Genomic DNA, 18243 nt, shown 5'->3' on the forward strand with positions numbered 1-18243 from the left:
TTGAGTTATTAACGACTTAAAAGTTTTATTTGAGTTTGACTTGTATCCGAGTCCGGTTTTATTATAACATGCTTTTTGATTATTTAGGATTAAGTCTAAATTTTTTGATCTTGTTGTGAACTTTTCTAATATTTCCTTTAAATTGTTAATTTCATTTTTTACTGATAAATTTTCTTCCTCAAGTGTTAGATCTTGAGTTGGATTTGAATTTATGATTTGTTCCTTGAGGTTTTGATTTTCCTCAAGAAGTGATTTGTTTTCATTTTCTAATTTAGTTAATTTACTATTTAAACAGGAAATAATTCTAAAAAAAAATTTGTTTAAATTAAAGTATACCTCATTCGGGCCTTCGGAAACGAGTACGGACTCGTGGCTTGTTTCGGGTTCAAACCCGTCTTCATCTTCCGACTCGTTTTCTGTTTCGGCTTCGCGGGCCATCAGTGCGAGGTGGCTCTGATGTTTCTGCTCTTCTTCCTCCGATTCGTCCGAGGAGTCGTCCCACGTTGCTTTGAGTGCCTTCTTTTTGGTTGGCTTTGGTTTGTCGAACTTCAGTTTTGGGCATTCGTTCTTGTAGTGTCCCTTTTTATTGCAGCCGTAGCAAGTCACGTTCTTTTGTTCTGAGGGAGAGCTGATCTTTTGAAGGTCCTTTTTGCTGAAGCTCCTCTTTCTCCTGGTGAACATTTTTCTTACCAAGTTCACCAGGTATTCTTCGTCTTTGGAGTCTTGGTCAGATTCTTCTTCAAATTCAGGCTTGCTTTTCTTTTCTTTGGAGGAACCTGCAAATAGAGTTATACCTTTCTCGGCTCCAGCATTAGTTTGTTCGTGTAATTCTAATTCACAGAAAAGCTCATCTAATTTTAATTTAGAAAGATTCTTAGAAATTTTGTAGGCATCCACTATTGATGCCCACAAACTATTACGTGGAAAGGCGTTTAATGTGTACCATATTAAGTCTCTGTTCTCCATCTGGTGGCCTATCACATGAAGCCCGTTGAGAATGTCCTTGATCCTCGCGTGGAGTTGATTCGCTGTTTCTCCTTCCTGCATTTTTATATTAAAAATTTTATTTAAAAGCAGGTCTCGTTTTGTTACCTTAGCGTCGCTCGTTCCCTCGTGCAGCTCGATCAATTTGTCCCACAGTTCTTTAGCGTTTTTCTGTGGACCGACTCTGTTTAGTTCTTCTCTTGTTAGTCCGCACTGTAGAGTGTTGATCGCTTTGTTTTCTATTGACGCCTTCTTCTTCAAGTCAGCTGTCCAGTCTTCAGGGTCCAGTAGTGTCTGCCGGAATTTTGTAAGGTCTCGTAATGCTCATCCACCGGTCAAGTCTTTTTGAGGTAGACCTCCATGCGCTTCTTCCGGTATGGAAAGTCGTCCCCGATGAAGAGTGGAGGTCGACTTGTGCTGAATCCTTCTTGTTGGGACATTATGTAGGTAAATAACCAAAAATATCCCAAGACTTGGTCTTGGATTAGTAAGGCGGGAGAAAAATAGAAAAAATCTAGATTCGTGTTGCACTAATTTAAATTGATTAGAGAAATATTAAGTTAACGAAACACCGTTTTAAAATTAATTATCGAACCAAAAAAAATTCATCCCTTTCCGATTGATGGTTGCACCAAATCGGAGCCTGACTCGATACCACTTGTAGGACCGTTAGATTCGATAGAGGGGTGAATATCGCTCGAAAAACCGAGTAAACGCAGCAGAAAAGTAAAATAGACACAAATGTTTTACTTCTCAAGCCCGTGACGACTCCTACTCAAGGCCGTGGTCCTTGACCACTTTCGTTGGGCAATCACTAGCAATTGAAATGATGATTACAAAAGAACCGCACGGTGAATGCTAATGGAAAACCGAAAACAAATACCGACAAGAAGGGAAAAGAATGGGCGTAGTGTCGAGCTTTGTTGGCGTCGACCGACGCGTTGAGCGCAAGACCAGCGAGAAGAATTCTCGGCAATTGATTGATCCAAGCTCCGGGGCTTCTTTTATATCTTGTTCGGCGCTGGATCCTCCGGCGCACGGAATGACGTGTTGCACAAACCATGATGCTCCACGTGGCGACGACTCGGCTGGATGAAATTTGCCTTCCGGGCGCCCGGACCTCCGGGCGCCAGAAAACTCCCTTTTCCTGCAAAACAAAGTTAGTCCGAGGCAAATATATATCCTGTAAAACAGATTGTCAGCACAGTTAAAGTTCAACAGATAAATAAATAAAAAAGAGTATAACTTAGATTCCGTCTTTCCGAGACCGGAATCTAGTCACGATCTCGACTTAGATATCCGAAATGGATCTAAGCCGGATCGACGCCTAATGTTCCCTTCCCGGGAACGCGTCCTCACAGTAACTCCCTTCCAGTGACTTACCTTACTTACCTGCCAGACGTCCGGTCAGCCCGTCGACCCGTCTGGACTTCTCGCCAAGCGTCCGGTCAGCCCGTCGACCCGTCTGGACTTCTCGCCAGCTATCCGGTCAGCCCGTCGACCTAGCTGGACTTCTTGCCAAGCGTCCGGTCAGCCCGTCGACCTGCTTGGACTTCTCGCCAGCTATCCGGTCAGCCCGTCGACCTAGCTGGACTTCGTGCCAGACATCCGGTCAGCCCGTCGACCTGTCTGGACTTCTCCTGCACACTCGATCAAAGTGTCAGACGACAACACAACTAACTTAACCTATTTGTCATTCATCAAAACCTGGGTTAGACCGTTAGTGCTACCCGCACCAACAGAAGAAGGGCACGTTAAAGACAACTGCCCTAAGTTAAGGAACAAGGATAAGGACAAAGGAAGAAGCCTGTCTAGACGAACAAGTACAAGACTTTAAAGGCGGCGTGAGACAAAACGTCGTCCGAATCGGAAGTTGAGGCTTTCTCCGGGCTTGCGTTGATGGCAAGTCATCAAGACAAACACGAAGAAAGCTCTTCCGAAATCAGCATCGAGAGCATCAATGAAGGGGGAGCGACATCAGAAGACAACAGCAGTTCAGGAGGGGCCACAGACAACAAGATCGATAAGGTAAGTCAGGTACGATCTATTCCTCCCGATAAAATATTTAAATTTGTTAAATTATTATCTAAAGATTGTTGTAAATTAGAAAAAGAAATTAAAGAATTAAAAGTAATTCTAGCAAAATCTTGTCCATTAGAATATTTTGATAAATTAAAGCTAGAAAATGACAACTTACAAAAAGAAATTAAAAACTTGAAAAATCATACATGCATATACAGTACAAGTATTAGAAGATAAAATTTGAACTGGTATTTTAAATATCACAAAGGACAAATTAGAAAAATTTTAAAGAAATATGTTCCTAAAAAATATTTAATTAATCCAATTGGCAGGAACCTATATTGGGTTCCAAAGTCTTATCTATCTTGAACCTGAATTAGACTTAATAGTTTTCAGTGAGAAAAATAAACGTTTAAATTTCTTTAAAAGACTTTGTCTAGAAGTGGTTGATGATTCAATAACCAAGAACACCTAGTGCCTCGCCACAGCTTGGAAGCCAAATATTGAAATAAGATGTTTAATTGACTAACTGATAGAGAATTAAAATTAAAATTAAAATTAGATAATGCTTTAAATAGTTACTCAAATTTTTAAAAAAAAAACTCTCAAATTTTTCTCCGCAAATTTGTTTAAATTAGAAAATTTTCTCAAATTTTTTTTCTTAACTTAAAGTTTTAAGTTATTTTATAAACTTTGCTTTGCACAATTTTTTTTAAACTAAGAATATTTTTTTTACTGCTTGAAATTTTCTTACTTAGAAATTTTTTTAAGACTTAAAGTTTCTTTTGTAAGTAGCAAATTTACTTTACCAAAATTTCTACAAAATTATTTTTGAAAATTTATTTAATTGAGGGAATTATTGACTGTTTTTTTAAAAAAAAAATCTTAGAAAATTTTTCTAAAATTATTGTATTTTTATTACCCTTAGATTTTTTTTTGGTATCCCATTTTTTATGTGATCAAAGGGGGAGAATGGAGAATTAAGTCTAGGGAGAGGTAGCTTAAAATCTTTTTTACTTTTTGCACTTTATTGCAAAATTTATTGTTCTAAATTTATAGTTGTTTATCCTAGCTTAACTTGGGTTGCTCACATCAAAAATAGGGAGATTGTTAGTACTCCAAGGTTGTTTTAATGTGATCAAACAAGTTAAATTAGGTCCTGTTGTGTTTAACCTTATGTCTAAGTGTGCAGGAGCTTATGAGCACAAGAAGTCGAGAAAAAGACACAGCTAGCGAGAAGGACGACACGGGAGAGAGTCGACGGGCTCAATGCGTCTGAGGGACGAGGTGCTGCGGAAGACTACGCGGGCAGATGAGAAGGAGGCGCGTGACATTTCCAAGGGACGAGAAGCCGAAGCGGAAGGTTGCTCGAGAAGGCCGGAAGTTGGATTCAGGTGAGCCTTATTTCGGATGGCCGAAATCACCCAAGCGAGCGGAGCCAGAGAGGAAGACCCGGACCGAGGCGAGCAACACCGAAGTAGAGGGCTCGGACCGAAAAAAGTCAACATCATTGACTTTAAGGGTTTGGGCACCCGAAATCAATCTAGGCACCCAAAACCCTTCCGGGCGCCCGAAATGCGATATTATCCAAATCACATTTTGACCGCGATCCGTTGTGAAGGGGATAAAGTTTTATCCCCTTCCAGGTACTTGGAACTCTTCCAGGCGCCCCGACCAAGGCTATGAATATAGTCTTGGTCCAAGAAGCTAGATACAACAAGCAATTCTTGATACAACACTTGTGAGATTTTCTACTTTGTTTAGCTTCTTTCTTTCTAAGCTTTCATTGCTATAAAGAGGCTTCTCTGCCTGAAGGAGAAATTAGTGCGCATCATTTATTTGGATTAACAACCTCCTCGGTTGTAACCAAGTAAAACTCTCTGAGTCTCTGTCTTTCAGTTTCCTTTATTTATTGTTTATGCTAGTGTTCTTTTAAGTCAGAGAAGGGTTGTTTTGTTTTTGTGTAGGGTTATTCAACCCCCCCTTCTAGCCGACCAACGGATCCGAACAAACTCTCTATGGGTAAGGTACGTGTTGGAGCAATCTAGGTGCCCTAAGTTTTGATGTTTGGACAAAAGTTTAAGTTAGGCTTATTGTTGTATTTGATATGTGCTTATGAGTGTGCAGGATGCAGGTACAACTAGGAAAAGTCCAAGTGTAATCTTGGCAATGGTGAAAGTTCAAGTGGAATCTTGGTGGTGTAAGTCTAAATATGTCATCTTGGCAACATAAGTCTAAATGTGACTTGGCAAGGTTGAAATCCCGGAGGGGAGGAGTCTCTTGCCAATGGAAGACCCAACAACAAAGGACAAGGCTGAAGGAAGATCTTGAAGGTAAGTCATGAAGGATGGGGAAGTATATGAGGAATGCAAGGCTGATGGAGGAGGCTAGAAGGTAAGGTCGGGGTTGTGCAGGCAAGGATGAGTGCATGAGAAATTGTACTCAGTGTAAAATTTTAGGTTTAGAATTTTACTAGTCGACTAGGCCATGGCATAGAATGTTTCTGTGCCCGGCGGCTATGAAAACCAGTCAACTAGTCTGTAGCAGTCAACCAGTACTATAGCAATCAACGGGTATTATAGCAATTACCATAGCAGCCGACTGGTAATTATGGCAGTCGACTGATATTAAGTCATTTGACTCTAACGGTCGAATTTCACTTAGAACCAATTGACTAGTGTTTTTACCAGTCGACTAGTGGCGGAAAACACAACTAGGTGTTTCCTCCTGAGCTATATTTAAGAGAGCTTGGGGTGTTTGATCAAGGTTGACAAAATAGACTTGGTTAAAGTCTATCAGAAGTCTCATAAGTGCTCCAAGCTCTTCTTGTGATCTAAGGGTTTTTGGATCAAAGTTATGGTGAGGTTTCTCCACCGAGAAGGAGATTGAGCTAGCCAGAGTTTTTTGGGGAGTCATCCATTGACGGATCGGGATCGTCCATCTTATGGATAAGCCGTGGAGTAGGAGTAAGTTATCTCTGAACCCTGTTACATAAACGTGTTAGACTGAGAAGTTAAATGCCCTGCTTATATATAAAAAATCCCTAACATGTTTGATGAACCGGTCGAATTTGTATACCCGAGCGAAATTAAACATATATAATATAAATGTTCCTTTGAACTTTCTCCGACTGTTTAATAGACAGGCAGGATTTGTATGCCTGAGCGAAATTAAACATCTATAATATAAATGCTCATTTGAGATTTTCCCGACTGTATAATAGACCGGTCGGATTTGTATGCCCGAGTGAAATTAAACATTTGTAATATAAATGATCCTTTGAACTTTCCTCGACTGTGTAATAGACCGATCGAATTGGTATGTCCGAACGAAATTAAACATATGTAATATAAATGCTCCTTTGAGCTTTCCCCGACTGTATAATAGACCGGTTGGATTTGTATGCCCGAGCGAAATTGAACATTTGTAATATAAATGCTCCTTTGGGCTTTACTGAATTGCATGAGGGACCGGTCGAATTTATATGCCCGGGCGAGATTAAACATCTGCATAATAAGTAATGTTGATGCTAAAACTCATGATTGATCTTAGATAAGGTTTAAAGTCTTTGGTTCCCCTTAAGAGAGCCTGTCTGGTCACTCCTTAAGGTCCCCGATCGACTGTTATAGTTTAAAGTCTCTGGTTCCCTCTAAGGATGTCTGTCCAGTCACTCCTTAATGTCCTCTATCAACTGTTATGGTTTAAAGTTTCCGGTTCCCCCTAAGGAAGCATGAGCGATAATAGAGTGAAGTCGGGGGGAGTATGAGCGATAATGGAGTGTTTAATTTGTGGGAATGTCAAAACATACCTATGCCTTTGGGGGAGAGACTTTTTAGAATACTTTATAATCTCCGTATTAATTAGAGGTCATATCTGTAATAAAGAATATGTCACGTAACAGATGTCAGAGGGTTATATTACCCATGTCTTGTACTGTGGAGATCTTATGGGAGTCACACTATGATACCCATACCACATCACATGTTTGGATAATCCACGTGTTCTGACAACCCACATGAGGCCCACATGCTACTTAGTCAGCTGGAATAACTAGCGAGTCGGTAATTATTGGGAAAACTGGCACGTAGGAAGACTGGCAGGTCGACTCTAGCTAGTGAGTCGGCCTTTGAAGACAAGTAGGTCAGCTCTAACGGGTTAGCCTTGGAAGACTGGTAGATCGACTCTAGCGGACAGACCTTAAAAGACTAGCAAATCGGCTATGACAAATCAACTCTAGAATGTTGGCCTTGGAAGACTCGCAGTCGATTCTAGCAAATCAGTCCTAGCGGGTCGGCCTTGGAAGACTGACAGATTGACTCTAGCGGGTCGGCCTTGGAAGATTAGCATATCGTCTCTAGCTAGGAAAAGATGGTCCTGTTGACACCCTTAACTTTAGCCCAGCTCCCCATTCTATTGACCCTTGTTTGCATTCATGGTAGCTTTTTAATATTCTTCATACCACAATTGATCTTTGTTTGCATTCGTGACAGTTTTTTAATATTCTCCGTATCATAATTGGCCCATATTTGTATTCATGGCGGCTTTTTAATATTCTTTATATCACAAGTCTTCCCTTCAAATTTAGTCGAAGAAGATGTTAGTTTGACTGACTAAACAACCTATCATAAAGTTGAATCGTTCCCCGATTGAGGGGGTTAGGACGAGTTGAGCGGAAGCATAGCCCGGAGTCGGCTAGAACAGAGCTTAGCTGACTAGATTATATGTATGAGGAGGTTCGTCCAAGAAGGCCTTGGGAGAATTCCGATGGAGAAGAACGTAAGATAGATCGTGCCATTGATAACTGATTGGAAATTTATCCATTTGTATTGGATTGAAATTTTGCGTTGGTAATTTGGATTGGATTTGTGAATTTGATTGGATTGTGACTGATTATAGCTGATCGGATTTCGATTGGAAGTTGCCTAAATATGCTGATCGGCTAAAATTTTGAATTGCCAAACTGAATTTGATTTGCCGATTGGCATACCACTTGCATTTTACCAACCAGAATTTGCTAATTGGATGGCCGACTGAAGTTCTTAATTGGAATTGAAAGGAATTTTGCCAATTGGAATTTAATGGGAATGTACCGATCGAATTTTTCCATTTGAAGCTTCGAGATGCCGATCGACAATGCCACTTTTTGCTAATTTTGACTCTCAATTTTAATGGGAACTGGCCGATTGGCTACGTTACTTGAATTTTTGCCCATCAGAATTTGTCAATTGGATGGCCGATTGATTGAACGTTCTTAATTAGAATGACCACTTGGAATTTTGGATTGATTTGGCCAATTGTAAGTTCTTATTTGAAATGGCCACAGATTGCATGGCCGATCGGCATTCAGACCTCTAGTCTAACCGTGACCCTTAGTTGAGATTGGCCGAGATATCGATCTACTCATCTACACGAGACCTTTTTGGCCAAAACGAACCTCTTCTTAATTAGTCGAGACCTCTACTCAGGCTGAATTACGTACGCTAGTAAAGGAATATAATCTAGTTTCATTAGGACTATATATAGTCTATATATGAAAAAGAATAGTTGAATTGGCTAATATAATGGATTCGATCCCGATAATACCTGACCCATGCAAGAGATAATATATCATAGGGATGACGCTTGCAATTAATTATTAATATATATTGCTTATTAAAAATGATAAATTAATAATATTATATTAAGATTGGGTTTTTAAAGCTAGCATCTTATATATCATATGAACTTTAAAGATGAAGATGGAAATGCTACATATATAAAATGAAAAGGTCTAAATGAACATTATTCGTTTTATCTTAATAATACTACATAAGCATATATCGATCACAGCACATTAATTTATTGTGAAAATAAAAAAGTTAAGAATAAATCGGCTGCGCATGCATTTTTTGATGTCAGCAATAATAATTAAGATGAATCATGATCACTTGCGGCCGTTCCTTATCAGAAGTCCCATGTACCTACAAAAATCATTAATTAAAATGATTAGCATTAGATTAGATGCCATGTATAGTAAAGTATAATTTAATCATGCATGCATCAGTACTGAACTGAAATTCGATCGATCGATCGGTTGATTATTATTTTCGTAGGTACCTGCCCAACATCATGAGAGTAGCTTGAGGATTTGCTCCTGGGGAGAAACTGAAGGTGGATCCATCGATGACCCTGAGCCCGTCGACGCCGATCACTCTGTAGTCATGGTCGACCACCTTCCCTACTTCACAGCCGCCGTGGAAATGATAGAAGGTGAGCACGAGGTCCTTGCAGTATTGCTCCAGCGAAGTGGCGTCCTGCGGACTTCTCCCTCTGTTGTTCACCATTAAGCTCGCGGTGAGACCCTGCAAGTACTCCACCGTTTGATTCGGGTATCTGAATTCCGACATCGCTTCCGTATCCACCGTCCTCATGATCGTCTGCATTGCCTCCACGCATGTTCTCAGATCCTCAGGCTCCGCGAAGTAGTTGTAGGTTACTGATGGATTATCCTCCGGGTCCAGATTCTTGAGACGAAGAAATCCTCGGGACAGAGGCTTTGCCAATTTCTCGACTACTACGCCGATTTGGAATGACGAATTGCTGGCTCCCAAGTTGAACCCCGTCAGAGACTCTATGTAGTAGCCCGGCCGGATTCCGACGACTTGAATCGAGGTGAGAGCCAGTCGCTCCGGCGAAGGCACCACCAAGACGTTCATCGGGTTGTCGGAAATGCCCTGGCCCAACATCGGCTGGTCCAGGACCACCTCGATGCCCAAAGACCGGAGGTGGTCCGCCGGGCCCACGCCGCTCAGCATGAGCAACTGCGGGCTGCCGAGAGCGCCGGCTGACACTATGATTTCCCCTGCAGAGATTGAGCCCTGCTTCAGGCGGGCCTCGTGGATGTTGCCGTCTAAGTCCTTGTACACCACGCCGTACGCCTGCGGCTGGTTCTTACGGTGGCCGCCGGCAGTAACGTTCCTGAACAAGATCCTCTGCGCCGTGGCGCGCACGAGGACGGTGATCCTGGCTGGGTCGGCGTACTTGAGGAGATCGGCGGCGGTGTGGCGATGGCCGGCCGGGTCGAAGATGGTCCCTCCGACCTTGGTGCCGTCCAAGTGATCATAGGTGAAGCCGTTATCAGGGGTGACTCCGGCCTCCAGAAGCCCTGCTCTCAGGGCTGAAGTCCACTCCGTCAGCTGAGGCCGGAAGACCACCTCTCGCTCCACCCACCGGAACGACTGGTCGACCAGCTTCGGGTTCAGTCCCATATCCATCACCTCCTGGCGGCTGGCGCGCGAGTAGAAGCCGGCGTTGATGCAGGTGCCGCCTCCGAGGCAGCGAGCTCGTCTATTGATGACGCCGTCCTCGGAGACGAAACTCTGCGCCGGCGAGGTCGGGGTGATGTAGGCGAGGATGTCGTTTTGAGAGGCGAGGTTGGAAATGTTTGGATTCCCGTAAGCCGAACCGCCTCTTTCCAGCAGCAGCACGTCGAACCTCTCCGAGAGGGTGGCGGCCAAGGGGCAGCCGGCTGTCCCGCCGCCGACGATGATGTAGTCGTGGTAGGACACCCGTGGCGCATATGACGCATTCTTCACGAAGCCATAAGGTGGCGCTGTTCACAGAATTAAACCAAACCATGCATAAATTAACAACTAATTAATTAATTACGATAGTTAACATATATATATATATATATATATAAAAGAGAAGATCTAAAGAGGAGAAACATTACAGTCGAGAGCATAGCAGAAGCCATGGAAGCCCAAGAAGAAGATTAGAGTTGCAACAGCAGAAATAAAAATGAGCATTCTTTGACTTTCCCACCCCATGATTTACTAATTACCAACTTCCTTCTGCGCTGCGTGGAATATGGAATATGGATTGAATCCATCCTTCAACCTTATATAAGCTAAGGGTGATGCTGACTGATTAAGAACAAAATAGTTAAAATATTTTACTTCCAATAAAATATGCATGATCAAATAAAATATACGTTGGTTATATTTGACACGCATAATATTTAGACAACTTCTAAACCAAGAAATAAGAAATATAGATGATCCCGTCTAAAAACCGCGTCAGACGGAGGTCGGTCGTGTTGTCTTTAGTATTGACTAAAAGTCGTTGGAGTACCTGGATGATCTGGCACTGCACGAAAGGACTCCCACGGGCGGGTGACGAGGATGACGACGGGAATGACGGGACAAAGCTCCTACGCACACTCAGACGATCGCACGGGCGTTAGAGGCCAAAAACCAGGGGAAAAGTCCCCGGAGCAGGTCCTCCGACGCTCAAGTTAGGTACTTTTTCCTATAAGAACAGTGAAAGGACGAAAGTAAAAGACTGGTGAGAAAAAGATGAGCGAGCGTACCCGCGTAAGGACGAAGCCTCCCTTTTTATACTGCTGTGGGTAGAGTCTGACAAGTGTCAGGGAATGTCGGGTATCAGGCTTTGTCTAGCAGTGATTGACACGTGGCTTCCTCCTATAGGTCGGAGGAGGAATCAGGGGACAACGAGCCCTAAACCGTTAGCATATTCCCTGACATGTGGTGATTATTCTCTGACAGGTTGTTATGATTCCCTTACTTTGTTGTCGTATAGTGCTTAGCCAACTTGCGTGTGTCCTCGGGTAAATCCTGACCTGCACGTCTATCTAGCTCTATAAATTCTGACCTATAACCTCTGGCCTTTGCATGTAGGCTTGCAAACCATGACCTGTCATCTTGCGAGTCCCGACCTGTAACTTCCGATCTTCACGTGTAGGCCCGCAAACTGTGTGATTCCCGACCTATTGATCCTGGCCTTCGCGTGTAGGCCCACAACCTGTGTGATTCCCAACCTGTCAATCCTGGCCTTCGCATGTAGGCCCGCAACCTGTGTGATTCCCGACCTGTCGATCCTGGCCTTCGTATGTAGGCCCGCAACCTGTGTAATTCCCGACTTGTCAATCCTGGCCTTCGCGTGTAGGCCCGCAACCTGTGTAATTCCCGACCTATACGCCTTACCTCATCCTTCCTTTATCCGTAGTCGTTCTACCCTGTCATTCCCGACCTGTACACCTTACCTCGTCCTGCCTTTATCCGTAGCCGTTCTATTGGATCGAAAGCGCTAGAGGGGGGGTGAATAGCGCTCGTGGCTTTCACGTTTCGAAATCAGAAATTGTTCTAGAGTTAAAGCAGCGGAAACAGAAAAGACAATCACACACAAGTACACGAGGAGTTACTTGGTTCGGAGCCTGTGGCGACTTCTACTCCAAGGCCCGCGATCGTTGATCGCTTCTGGTGGACAACAACTATAAGCTCGTTAATATGTTTACAAAGTCAAGTACAATAGTTAAAAAGAAGTAACTAAATTATACCAACGACAGTAGGAAAAACTTAAGATTCGGAGCTCCGGGTCGTCGGTGTCAATTTGCAGCACTTCTAGGTCGTCTCGTTCGCAGCACGTTGAGGAAAGGAATCTTAGAACTTGATTATGTGAGCTCTGCCTCGAGACCTTCTTTTATACTGTGCTGAAGGCGCCTCCAAGCCTGTGCAAGGCGCCTCCAAGCCTGTCCAAGGCGCCTCCAGGTCGTCGAGTCGCACGCGTGGATCAACACAGAAGTGGTCGCAACTTATCTGGTTTAAGGCGCCTTCAAGCCTCTTCAAGGCGCCTTCAAGCCTTGGTCCAAGGCGACTTTAGTCCCCATGAAGGCGCCTCCAGCTCCTCTGGACAGCTAGCTTCGGCTTACACCCGAGGCGCCTCCAAGCTCCATGGAGGCGCCTCGGATATTGATCATCCGAGGCTTAAGGTGCTCTTTTGTACCTGCAAAGTATGTTAGTCCCAAAAATACCCAGCAAAACAAAGTCAGCACAAAACAATAATATAAATAGAATATTTTGACAGTCTACAGACTGTCCGGTTTTAACTTCGGATTTCCGTCTGAAAACCCTAGGTCGAACCGACGCCTACTGTTCCCTCCGCGGGGAACGCGCCCTCACCTACTCCACTCGGGAGAGCATACCTGATGTCAGTCCGGTCTTCCAAACCGACTGGACTTTCTGCCTAGGGTTACCACCCCCTAGGGTTTTTCTCCACCTAGGGTTACCACCCCCTAGCATCTAAGGTTACCCCCCCCCCCTCCTTAGGATTTTCCTCCACCTAGGGTTACCACCGCCTAGGACCTAAGGTTACCGCCCCTTAGGGTTTTCCTTCACCTAGGGTTACCACCCCCTAGGACCTGAGGTTGCCGCCCCTTAGGGTTTTCCTTCACCTAGGGTTACCACCCCCTAGGACCTAAGGTTGCTATCTCTTAGGATTTTCCTTCACCTAGGGTTTCCACCCCCTAGGATCTAGGGTTACCACCCCCTAGGGTTTTCACCTTGCCTAACCGCAGCTAGGACTTTTGCCTAAGTATCACTTAGGACTTTCCTGTAAGCTCCATGAACCTTGTTAGATAACACCACAGCTTAACTTTGAATCCTTTGTCATAATCAAAACTCAGGTTCGATCATCTGGTGCTCACTGCACCAACACGTTCTGCCCTGTCACGTATCTGTCCTGCCCTGTCGTTTATCCGTCCTACCCTGTCGTTCCCGACCTGTATGCCTTACCTCGTCCTACCTTTATCCGTATCAATTCTGCCCTGTCGTTCCCGACCTGTAAGCCTTACCTCGTCTTGCCTTTATCCGTAGTCGTTTTGCCTTGTCATTCCCGACCTATACGTCTTACCTTGTCCTGCCTTTATCCGTAGCCGTTCTGCCCTGTCGTTCCTGACCTGTACGCCTTACCTCGTCCTACCTTTATTCGTAACCGTTCTGCCCTGTCGTTCCCGACCTGTACGCCTTACCTCATCCTGCCTCTATGCTTTACCCCGAATTTCCCGATCCAACCATCCTATTCTGTATGTTCCAACCTGTGCTTCCTGCCTAGTCAATTCTGACCGGTAGATGCTGACCGGTAGGCCTTATCGAGATTACGACCCTAGTAGGCCCTGTTTTCCCTGGCTTGCAACCGCCACCTCCTCCTGACTTCCGTTGGCCATATCACCCTAACTTCTGACCATCACGTCACCTTGACTTCTGACTGTCATGTCAGCTTGACTTCTGACTACCACGTTACCTTGATTTTTGGACTTCTGACTGCCACGTTACCTTGACTTTTAGACTTCTGATTGCCACGTAAGCTTGACTTCTGACTGTCATGTTAGCTTGACTTCTGACTACCACGTTACCTTGACTTTTAACCTCCCCATTACCTTGACCCTTGACTACCATCTCCTCTCCATCCGGGGCCCCACTATCATGCACCGTATCACAAGCCTCCCCTACAAGTCTAGTCGAAGGAGGCCCAAGTCCGACTGACTAGACCCCAACCTGCTTCCTTGTTCTTCCTGCTGCAATAAACGCGACACATTCCTCTATGCCCTGCCTCTTAGGGTACTCCATCTACTTAATTGCTTCATTAGTCTGGGAATAACGACCTCATTAGCCTAGGGAACTGTATCTCTTTAATTCGGGTGTCAGTAAGTTCCATTATCCTGGTCCTTTAAAAAGGCACTGAGATAATATGTCCTCATTGTATCTTCCCTCTGTCGGCATGATGCCTTCACCCTCTCCTGACGGGGATGACAAATCACCCCTCCAACTGCGACTAGATCAGCTTGTTCAACAGCTTGCTCAGAAAGAAACAGAGCTAGATGAGATGACACGAGACCGGGACCTTCAAATTACTCTTTGTTGGGATATGGAAGCTCTTTGGCATACCGCTAAGTCCCGAGCCAGGGCTGGAATAGCGTTGAAACACAAAGCATGCTCCAACTTGCAGAGCCAAATCAATTACCAGGCTTATCTGAAGCTCAGTCATGAGGACGACTTAGCTCTACTTTATGAACAAATAAGTATCAAGGACGCCACTATCGCTCAACAGCAAAACCATATCCAACTCCTCAGAGCTGAGTTAGAAAAAGCCCAAACTACCTCCGTACCCCCTAACCTGAGAAGAAACTTTAACCAGAGGAATGCTCCCTCCACCAACACTGCTCATATCCCTTAACTATCTCATATAGCTTTCGAAAGAAATAACATATATGTACGAAGTAAATAAGAAATTTGTAAGGGATGTTTTAAATTATTGGGTCCTGAAGTTATACCTGCATACTGTTAGTAACATATGAATTATACGAACGAACCTGTTCTGAGCTTTGTGTTGAAACTAACTCTCGGGACCTTGTAAAGGCTTGCTCCTAGTAAGAGAGGAGTTAGATAAGACTGACCAGGGGTGCGGTAAGAACGTGGGGGTGTGTCAATCGAAAGAGTCATTGAGCGTGAGAGCCTTGCTCACTTATAACTCGCACTGGGGCGAGAGTCTGGGACGCCGACCGGGAAGGTCGTTGGGCGTGAGAACCGTGCTCACTTATAACTCGCACTGGGGCGAGAGTCTGGGACGCCGACCGGGAAAGTCGTTGGGCGTGAGAGCCTTGCTCACTTATAACTCGCTCTGGGGCGAGAGTTTGGGACGCCGACCGGGAAGGTCGTTGGGCGTGAGAGCCTTGCTCACTTATAACTCGCACTGGGCAAGAGTCTAGGACGCCGACCGGGAAGGTCGTTGGTGTTGGTTGCTACTCGGAAAACCTAATGGTTCCACTGTACAAAAATTTTTATACAAAGGTCTGAACCTTTTCCTAGCTACCATGTGTTCTTTTAAATTAAACTTGAATCGCTTGCGGAACTTAACATGTTTGATCCAAAGTTTAATTTATTTGTTCTTTTAGGTTTAGACTTGGATCTCCTACGGAACTTAACGCGTTCGATCCAAATCACCTAGGTTATTAATTCCATTAAATATTAATTTCCAAAATTGACTTCCAAGACTGCATGGCGAGGCGCATGGCCTTCTTAGATATGGGAACAACCACCACCGCCTAGACAAAGTCATTTAAGGAAAGCTAATATTTAATTTCCTTAAATAACTTTAGGTCAACCAAAAAGAACAATCAAATCACAAGGAAAAGAAAAATAAAAGAACACAACATCGAAAACAAATTCGAAATACTAGAATCGCGTGCCTCTTGTATTTGGCATTTTTACAAAGAAATAAAACTAGTATGATGCGGAAATTAAATACTAGTATACATTTTCTTTTGCAAGCAAAAACCTCTAGGTCTTCTACCGTATTCCTCTTCTAACCTCGGACGTTGTGTGGGCAACGATCTTCCGAGATAAGAAACCACCAAAGCACCTTCTTCTCTTCCTTGCAAGGTTCGGCCACAACAAGAGCACCTCCAAGGATGAAGAGAAACCACCACCAATGCTCCAAGGGATGCAAGCTTTCTCTCCTTCTTCTCCAAGCTAGAATCCGGCCACACCTTGATCTCCAAGAGAGAAGAGAGTTTCGGCCACAAGGATAGAGAGAAGAGAAAGGGAAGAGTCGGCTACACCAAGGAAGAAAAGAGGGAGAAAATAATAGAGGTTGTACACCTTGAAGGCACCCAAATCCCCCTCTTTTATAATCTTTAGCTTTGGCAAATAAGGAAATTTAATTATAATAAAATTTCCTTAACTTTCCTTGACATGAATTAATTAAGAAAAATTAAATAAAATTTCCTAATTGATCATATCATGGTCGGCCACCTCATGGAGAGCAAACAAGACAATTTTCAATCAACAATTAAAATTCTTTATTTGTCTTCAGAAATTTTAAAAAATAAAATTTCCCTTTAAAATCTCTTCATGGTTGATAAAAAGAAATCTCTATAATTTTAATTTTTCAACATGTGAATAATTTACAAAGAAGAAAAATAAAATATCTTTCCAATCTACAAATAAGGAAAGAGATTTAATCTCTTTCTTTAATCTTTTGTAGAACCTTATAAAAGAGATATTTTAATTTTTAATCTCTCCAATAAATTATATCTTTCACATAAGAAAATTTTAAAATTATAATTCTTTTTTAATTTAATAGGGTCGGCCACCTAAGCTTGGGTTCAAGCTAGGGTCGGCCACCCATGGACCAAGGCTTGGCCGGCCCTAGCTTGATCCACAAGCTAGCTTGGCCGGCCCCTACAACATAGGTATGAAGGTGGGTATAGGTGGATATAGTACTCTATAAATAAGAGGCTACGATAGGGACCGCGAGGAGGAATTGGTTTTGGTCTCCCGATAAAATTAAGCATCCCGTGTTCGCCCCGAACACACAACTTAATTTTATCAATAATAATTCATTCCACTAGAGAACTATTATTGAACTACCGCACCAATCCTAAATTATATTTTTGGGCTCTTTCTTATTATGAGTGTGTTAGTCTCCCTGTGTTTAAGATGTCGAATGTCCACTAATTAAGTGAGTTACTGACAACTCATTTAATTAATATCTTAGTCCAAGAATAGTACCACTCAACTTTATCGTCCTGTCGGATTAAGTCCACATGCAGGGTTTAACATGACAATCCTTATGAGCTCTTCTTGGGGGCATTATCAACCTAGATCACTAGGCCACAGTTTCCTTCTATAATCAACAACACACACTATAAGTGATATCATTTCCCAACTTATCGGGCTTATTGATTTATCAAACTAAATCTCACCCATTGATAAATTAAAGAAATAAATATCAAATATATGTGCTTGTTATTATATTAGGATTAAGAGTACACACTTCCATAATAACTGAGGTATTTGTTCCTTTATAAAGTCAGTATAAAAGAAACGACCTCTGATGGTCCTACTCAATACACTCTAAGTGTACTAGTGTAATTATATAGTTAAGATAAACTAATACCTAATTACACTACGACCTTCCAATGGTTTGTTCCTTTCCATTTTGGTCGTGAGCTACTGTTTATAATTTATAAGGTACTGATAATATTATCTTCTGTATGTGACACCACATACTATGTTATCTACAATATAAATTAATTGAACAACTACAAACAAATGTAGATAATTTGACCAAATGTGATTCTTTATTCAAAATAAATGTTTACAAAAGCTTAGACTTTCAGTATACACTCTAACAGTTGGGCGTGAGAGTCTTGCTCACTTATAACTCGCTCTGGGCGAGAGTCTGGGATGCCGACGGGAAAGGTCGTTGGGCAAGAGAGTCATGCTCACTTATAACTCGCATTGAGGCGAGAGTCTGGGATGCCGACCGGGAAAGTCGTTGGGCGTGAGAGTCTTGCTCACTTATAATTTGCACTGAGACGAGAGTCTGGGACCCGACCGGGAAGTTCGTTGGGCGTGAGAGCCTTGCTCACTTATAACTCGCACTGGGGCGAGAGTC

At 43.2% G+C, this 18243-nt stretch overlaps 1 protein-coding gene across 1 annotated transcript; it reads right to left on the reverse strand.

The window, feature by feature from the left end:
* Positions 1-8844: 8844 nt before the first annotated feature.
* Positions 8845-10847, reverse strand: LOC122049712 (protein HOTHEAD-like). The gene is made up of 3 exons (XM_042611069.1): positions 10718-10847; positions 9103-10597; positions 8845-8966 (listed from the first exon to the last, which is right to left on the reverse strand). The coding sequence occupies exons 1-3, from the start codon at positions 10812-10814 to the stop codon at positions 8930-8932; spliced, it is 1629 nt and encodes a 542-aa protein (XP_042467003.1). The 5' UTR covers positions 10815-10847; the 3' UTR covers positions 8845-8929.
* Between the last annotated feature and the right edge of the window lie 7396 nt (positions 10848-18243).

This window comes from Zingiber officinale, chromosome 2B (assembly GCF_018446385.1).
Source record: "Zingiber officinale cultivar Zhangliang chromosome 2B, Zo_v1.1, whole genome shotgun sequence".
Lineage (NCBI taxonomy): Eukaryota > Viridiplantae > Streptophyta > Magnoliopsida > Zingiberales > Zingiberaceae > Zingiber > Zingiber officinale.